This window comes from Mandrillus leucophaeus, unplaced genomic scaffold, assembly GCF_000951045.1.
Source record: "Mandrillus leucophaeus isolate KB7577 unplaced genomic scaffold, Mleu.le_1.0 Scaffold35, whole genome shotgun sequence".
NCBI lineage: Eukaryota > Metazoa > Chordata > Mammalia > Primates > Cercopithecidae > Mandrillus > Mandrillus leucophaeus.
Genome location: NW_012103698.1, coordinates 3,668,056 through 3,675,618, shown reverse-complemented (window position 1 = coordinate 3,675,618; position 7,563 = coordinate 3,668,056). Strand labels below are relative to the sequence as shown.

Genomic DNA, 7,563 nt, shown 5'->3' with positions numbered 1-7,563 from the left:
TCGCCGGGGGCCACATGCACCCGACCGGGCCAATCCCAAAGTCTCAGTCTTCTCTCCCCGCCCTCCGCCCCCACCCGAGTCCGTGCCCTCGGCTCCTTAGAAACTGGCGGGAGCTCGGGCTCGTCGGGGAAGACTGAGAGGTGCCCCCAGCAGTCCAGGGTGAAAGGAAATGGGACCCCATGAGCGCAGAACTAGACCACGCGCGAGCTAGGGGTGGCAGCGAAAGGCGGATGAGGAGTAACTTGGGGGAGGGGGTATACGTCCCGCGGGTTGGGGGCGCTCAACCTGGCTGGAAACTGCTACTCGAAGTGCAGAGAATCACGCACTCACACACTATTGTTCCTCCCGCACACGCTCCCTGGAACGAGGGGTGGGAGCCGAGTGCGCTCTCCAATTTCAGACGTCTCCAACCCCGACAACGCACCCGCGGGCCAACTCCCGGTGGCTGCCAAGGGGGCAGAGTGTAGACGCCCAAACCAGGAAGGGGCTCCTTAGGATCCGGGAGTGCTGCGGGCATGTTAGGAGTTCCCTGGCGCCGCCACCCTGGAACAAGCTAGGGACCCACGCGAGGTTCCCTGCCCCTCGCTTCTCCCTTGAGCGCAAAACAACCCCCAGGCCACAGGGTTCTGGCTCTGACCACTGGCTGGCACCTGAGGACAGGAGGCGAGCACAAGTTCCATTTGCTGTAAGATGCTTAGAGAAGCCACTGCATCTCCTTCTCCCTCCGGCCAGCAGGTCCCCCTCGGTCCTGGAGGAGGGGGATGATACACAAGCCTGGGCGGAGCGGAGTTAGGGCGCATCAGAGCCTGGGTGTGGGTGGTGGGGAGGGAGTGAGTAAGGTTGGAATGGGTATTTGTAAAGGAGTGAAGCAGGTATCAGCTGCAGAATTGACTGAGACTTTTCATGAGCCGCACGTTTTGTTGCCGGCAGCGGTGAGAGAGAGGCAGAAGCTCGGTTCTGGATGCGAGACTTTCCCCCTCTTAAGAAGACATCACTGGGACTTAAAAAGTGGACGTTGTCTTCTGAGGGCTGAATACATCTGCTAAATACCTACCAACACAGTCCTTGGATGAAAAGATGGAGTTGCGGGGAAGAGAGGGTTCTGGGGCCTTGTAAAGATAGGACTTCAAGGATGTGCGGGATCTGGGCTATTTCCAAGGAAGGAATCCCAGGCCGGGCGCAGTGGCTCACGCTTGTAATCCCAACACTTTGGGAGGCCGAGACGGGCGGATCACGAGTTCAAGGGATCGAGACCATCCTGGCCAACATGGTGAAACCCCATCTCTACTAAAAATACAAAAATTACCTGGGCGTGGTGGCAAGCGCCTGCAGTCCCAGCTACTTGGGAGGCTGAGGCAGGAGAATCGCTTGAACCTGGGAGGCGGAGGTTGCAGTGAGCCAAGATCATGCCACTGCACTCCAGCCTGGGTGACAAAGCGAGACTCTGTCTCAAAAAAAAAGGAAGTAATTCCAAACGGGTTCTGGAGGCAAAGGCTTGGAAGCAGGATAAACCTTCAGGGGACACTATTGAGGGCTGCTTTAAGGGGTCCCTTCCTATCAGAGAGGGGAAATAAGGAAAGAATGATGGTGTTCTCAGCCTGAGCAGATGCTTTGCAGTAGCAGATGCCTGGGGAAAGGTACTGGGCATAGATGGGCGTGGCAAAGTGGGCTCATGGCCCTGCACCCTGAGCCCCTTGCCTCTCTCCAGCTCCCAGGCTCCAGTGATGTCCACCTTGAATTTGGCGCCCAGGCCATGGACCAGAGGCTCCCACTCCCCTCTGTCACGTGAGGAGCATGTGACGTGTACCTGCACCCACTATGAAGCCCCCCTTTTCTCTTTTTGCATTTGTTAAGTGTTTGGTCAGGGCTCTGCCAGTTTTCTTTCCTGGTGTCATAGAAAGGCCACAGATCTGACATCAGCGTTAAGTCCCAGCTTGAAGGCATTTACTAGCATTGTGGCTCCAAGCCTGCATATTCTCAGCTGAAAATGAGACTGATAAATACCAGCCCTGCCTGCTTTACACAAGAACAAGTTAGAGAGTGTCAGGGAAAGAGCTGCATAGTTATTTCATTTTTTAAAATTTTGTTTTGTTTTTTCTAGAACTGCATAGTTATTTAGAGTGCAGCCCTCAAAGCTGCTCCCGCCCCCAGAGCTAGGGCCCCCTTCTGGGGTGGCCCCCAGAAATGGGTACAGACTCTCCACCCCCAATAACTGGGCAGGAATGCTGTCCTCCTTTACTCAGCAGAAGAAAGGCTTTTCTTCCCCTTATGACTCAACTTCTCTTTTCGGCCGTGTGAGGGAAATTGCTTTCTTCCCTTCTATTTCCAAGGTCAGAGGACGGAGCAACCCTGGAACCTGTGTGTGGCCCACCAGCCTGACAAGCCATGACTCGCACCCCCCAGATGGAGGAGAGAAACAGTAGAAACCCAGAATGGGCACTTTCTTGGTCCTGAAGAGCCCCTCCTCCCTGAGACAGCTGAGCTTCATTTCTGTCCCTGTTCCCCGTGGTGGACTGAGACAGTTCCAGGGAAGAAGAGTTAGGGCAGAAAGTGCTGTGCTGGGTACCCTTTGGAAGGAGCAGTTGGTTCCCATGGCAGGAAGGGGGTGGTGGTGCCAGGTCTCGAGCCCTGGAGCCTTTGCTCTGACTTCCCTGTGGGCTCAGTATGTTCTGAACAGAAAAGAAACAGCAAAGCTGAAAAAAAGCTGAGACTTTGCTGCAGAGCACAGAGGCACCAACAGCCGGAATTAGAAGCTGTCGCTTAGGGAGCTGAAGGCTGACAGGAGATGGAGCCCAGGCAGGCAGGGGGCAGGCAGACACGTCATACTCACCTCCCCTCTTCTCCCCTCGCATCCCACCTGCTGGGCCTGTCCCCCCAGCAGGCCCCAGGCTGGCAAAAGGGCTCCCTCCCCAAGATGCCTCAGTGTGGTCTGTCACTGTGTCTGCAACTGCCTCCTTCCTGGGCCCCTTCTTTCCTCAAGTGTCACCAGCCCCCTCACGCTGTCACGTTGCACCAGCTTGGCAGGGTAGGGCCTGGTGGCACGTGTCTGGGAGATCCAGAGGGCTGCTCAGGGGATGCAGGGGGCGGGGTGAGTCAGCAGGGGACTTGAGTCTGAGTCAGCAATGGGATTGGGAAAAGGGTAGAGACCCTTCTCTTTGTGCAAAAGGTGAAACTGAGGCATGAGGCATGAAAGGGAGCCTTGCCCCAGTCCCATAGATACATAGCAGTGATGGAACCCAGGTGTCCTTCACCTGCCCCAGTACCCCAAGGGAGGGCGTCAGCTCTTCCTCTGTACATCACCTGCAGCAAGAGACTAATTCATCTCCAAGGCCCAGAGATGGCATTTGCCCAAGGGACACCTTGCCTTTTTGGGAGGAAAGCAGGGAGGCGGGTATCCAGGCCTGGCCACATGGGAAGGTCCCAGTCTGCTGTGCAGAGCTGTCTCCAGGGGCAGAATTGCATCACCTTCCCCATTCCTGGACTACCCAGCTCCAAACTGGGAGCCCAGAGACTCTGCATGACCTGGCCCAGAGGCGAGGGGAAGGCAGCTTTTCCTTCTCCTGAACAGTCATCAGCAAAATCTAGGGGCTGCCCAGCGGGCTCCACTGAGCTCTGGCTCTGGCTTACGTGCACATGCCTGGATCAGTGAGTTCCTCTAGGCCTGAATCCTCACCTTTACAGCCCAGTGCCCGGCAGAAAGGTTGAACATAGGGCACTGCCCTGGGGTGTAGGTGGTCTGCCCCAGTGTATCCAGTCTGTAGTGATGTAGGGAGCAGGCTGATCAATGCTAGGCCTTAGCCCAGTAAATGATCAGGCCCCCTCACCTCACCCTACAGCCAGGGCCTGGCAGAATCCCAGAGGTCAGACTCCCAGAGGGATGGGATGGCAGGGTGCGGGCAGGAGGACCTGTTTGCCTTCCAGAGGAACAGGTGCTCACAGCTGATGGCATCTGCTGTAACTCTCTAATAAGAACACAACCTCTTCCCAGAATCAACCCCCTCTGCCCCTCCTAAGACACTGTGTGTCCCTATCTGGGACATGGGATCATGTCATTGGTGCAGTGAGTGGCTGCCCACCAGCCCCTCTACAACAAGTTTTGAGGTCAACCAAAGCTGCCATAGGGGCCTGAGCATCCAACCACTCTGTCTTCCTAAAGGGGCCTAGATTGCCTAAAAGTTTGTAGTTCCGCCCAAAATAGGGGACATCTTTGTACTCAGCTCTTCTGCTCCAACCCTGAGAGTGGAAACAATGAAGGGCCACATCTGTGTGGGGGCAAAGTGGGAGTGACATAATTTTCCAGTGATTGTGGCATCAGGGCCAGCAGAAGGGGAAATGAATCCTCTTCAAGCCCAGAGGCAGGGCCGTTTCACTGGACTCTCTGGACAGGACCTAACCCTGGGTTCAGCTCCCCAGAGATTTTTTCCCCAGCCTGTTTCATTTCAGGGGCACTCCACTACCCTGCTCCCCATTTCCTACCTGTAGAATAGAGACCAGGCTTAAGCAGGAAACACTGGGATGAGGTTCTTTAATAGGAGCAGGAAGGAGAAAAATAAATAAACCTCATAAATTCAGGAGAGCAAATGATGCTGACATTGTCAGGCAGGCAGCCTGAGAGGGGTACATGCTAGGAACAGTCTGCCCCCAGGCCTAGGAAGAGGGGTGAGCCAGGTTCAGGATGGAAGAGCACCCGAGAGGCCACTGCCCCTCGTGACTCAGCCAAGCAGGGCTGAGGCAGCTTTTCCATTTCAGCCTCCTGTTCTGGACAGGCAGAGGGGAGGGGAGGGCCCTCAGCCGGGGAGTGGCCGTCCCCAGGGAGCTGTGAGGTAGTGCCAGGCTCTGCCTCTAGGAGTGGACAAGGCCAACTCAGGGCAGGCCTGATGGGGCCTGGAAGCCTGGCAGAGCTGCTAACATTGGGGCAGGAGGGTTTGGGGCTAGAGTGGAGGTTCCAGGTGGGTGGGTCCAACCCTCCAGGTGAGGAAACTGAGCCCAGAGTGGGGTACCGCTGGTTGCTCAATAGGAAAGGCAGAGCGGGGCCAGGACCCCACTTTCTGCCTCCAAGTCCATAGTCTTTTGCCTTCAACAAATATATGACACTTATCTAGAGATGTGGGGGTAGGAAGTCAGCTTGCGAAGACTTCTAGGCCCCAGAGGCGCTGCTGTGAGGGTGCCTAGGTCCTGTCTCGGCCTCTGGCCTGGCCGTTGAGGAGGGGGCTGCAGCGTCCAAGGCAGCCACAGGTTCCCACAACCTCAGAAGGCTGGGGCTCCTTTTTCCTGGGGGAATAGAAGCACATCCCAGAGAAGGGGCTGAACATCCTTGCTAAATGTCCCAGTGGGATGGAGGCATCAAAGGCGGCTCTCCTGGACATCTGTCTTTGCTACGACTGGGTCCTGCTCACACAGCTCTGGGGGGCACTCGCAGTCCCTCTCAGGCTTGTCCTTGGTCTCAGAGGGAAAGCAGGTCCTGAAGCAGGCCCTCACCGACTCCTTCACCTCTGCCTCCAGACCCTTCATCCTGGCCTCGTACTCTGCCAGCGCCTCCTTCTGGAACTGTGGAGACAGCAAGGACGCCTGCCTGGCTCAGGAGGGCCCCCTGTCCACCCTCGCTCCCTGGACAGTGGGAAAAGGAGATGCCCAGTATCCATGTTCGGAGCTCCTAGGAGACTGGGGTGAGAGGCGGGGTGGGGGAGTGGTGGAGCCCATCAGGAGCCTGTCAAGAAAGGGATCCCAGCCAGGCAGAGATCTGCAGAGCTGCCTCATTTGAAAGGGCCTCGGGACCCCACAGTGAAGGATGATGGCCCCTTCCCTGCCCTCTGACTGGCAGCTCCCTGGGGCAGGGCCCCTTTACACCCCAGAACCCATTCAGTTCTGCTGGGGGCCCCGTAGTGAATCTGTTACCTGCTTTTCCATCTCCCGTATCTGTTCCAGGCAAGCAGCCTGCTTCTCTTCCAGCTTCTCCTGGTGCTTCTCCAAGTTCTCTGTCATCTGGGTGGGAGTGGATGGCAGAGAATCAGGACAGCATAGACGGGCAAGCTGGGTCAGAATCCAGCTGTAATCCCAGCTAACTAGTTGTAAGACCTTGGGCAAATTCCTTAACATTTAGGTAGTTTTTTAAATTTGTAAGATAAGGATAGCAGCACCTGTCTCACTGGACTGTAAAAGATTATACAAGGCAGCTCATGTGAGGCACCTGGCAGAGTGCCTGGCACAGGTCAGGACCCAGTAGGTGGCAGCTCTGTTCTGTGGTTAATGATCCCCAGGGGAGCTTCAGGTCCATTCTCTCTTCCAACTCCTTGGCACCTCAGGAAGCCTCCTCACTCCCTCCTCATCCCCCGACCCTTGCCAGTCCCAGCCTCCCCTGGCCCTGATACGGGCGTTAGCCCATATCATTTCCACACATGAGAACTGGCCAGAGATAGACCCCTTCAGGCTGGTACCCCAACCTCCATACACAGGCCAGAACCCCAGGATGTCCCCTTCCACCCCAGCTGCATGGACGGCGCTGGACAGTGCATCTCCTAAGGGCAAAGTCAGGGCCTGGGGCCACCCCTTCCCACTCGTGAAGAGCGAGATTGTGTGTGTGTGTGTGTTTAGGAAGAACACAGCCCTTACACACCTGCTTGATCACCTGCACTACTTCCTGGATGTGGGAGTTGTTAATCTCTCTCTTCAACCTGTTGGTGTAATTGGAGTTTTAGAAAAGGGAGAAAGCCCCTAGGGAGAGTAGGGTAACATGCAGTCTACGCAGGGTGTAGGCAAATGAGAAATCTACCATAGGGCAGGAACCAGCTGGGGGCAGGCGTGGGGACCCAAGGAGTACGTAGGGGCCGCTGGGAGTCATGGGGCCCTCTGAGGGAACCATTTCCCCACCAAAACACGCTGTCCTTTAAGGCTTCCGTGGGAAACTGTGTCACCACAATGGACAGGCTGCAGTCCCAAGGCCTCAGCTCCCTCCCTGCAGGCTTGGCTGCCTCCAGGGCTCTGCCCATGTAGTGTTGGCCTCCGTGTTTTGTCTGAGGAGGACACTCTGATCAAAGGTGACAGGTGGGATCCGCTTTTTGGAGAGCCAGGGGACAGGTGCATCTTTGGGAAGTGAGTCAGGATCCACTTGTAGAGAGGCCCCTTTCCACCTGAAGTGGGGTCTGCCCAGCCCTGGGCCTCCCCTCCAGGGCTCACCTCTCCTGGGCCATCTTATCTGCGGTGACTTTGGTCATGCCCTGGATCCGCTCCAGTCTCTTGGTCTCCAGCTTTTTCTTCATCTCTTTGGTGTCGCTGCAGAGAGACAGGCATGAAGGAGCTGCTTTGGGCGGCCGAGCCCTTGCTGGGAGGTGAGGCAGGTGTGGGAGGGAGGTGGGAGGGAGGCAGTCGTACATCTCCGCCGTCTCCTTCAGGGCCTTCAGCTCTGCCGCCTGTTTCTCTCTGGCCAGCTCCATCATTTTGGAGATTTGCTGCGGGGAGAGGAAGCAGGTTTGGCGAGAAGCCCTTTGTTGGGCAGAGGGAGTTGGTGGGGGTGTCGGTGGAAGGGTGGGATAGGTCGGTGGCGGGGGAGTCGGTAGGGAGGCGGGG

The 7,563-nt window shown here is 56.7% G+C and overlaps 1 protein-coding gene across 1 annotated transcript in view; it reads right to left on the bottom strand.

Annotated features, from left to right (window-relative positions):
• Positions 1-4,508: 4,508 nt before the first annotated feature.
• PLCB2 (phospholipase C, beta 2) overlaps positions 4,509-7,563 on the bottom strand; it is a 20,167-nt gene continuing 17,112 nt past the window's right edge. Inside the window, exons 27-31 of the mRNA XM_011989347.1 lie at positions 7,369-7,445; positions 7,174-7,269; positions 6,614-6,671; positions 5,896-5,982; positions 4,509-5,547 (exon numbers count right to left, since the gene is read on the bottom strand). Coding sequence (XP_011844737.1) covers positions 5,344-5,547; positions 5,896-5,982; positions 6,614-6,671; positions 7,174-7,269; positions 7,369-7,445 — 522 coding nt within the window. The 3' untranslated portion in view covers positions 4,509-5,343. The remainder of the gene's footprint in view (positions 5,548-5,895; positions 5,983-6,613; positions 6,672-7,173; positions 7,270-7,368; positions 7,446-7,563) is intronic.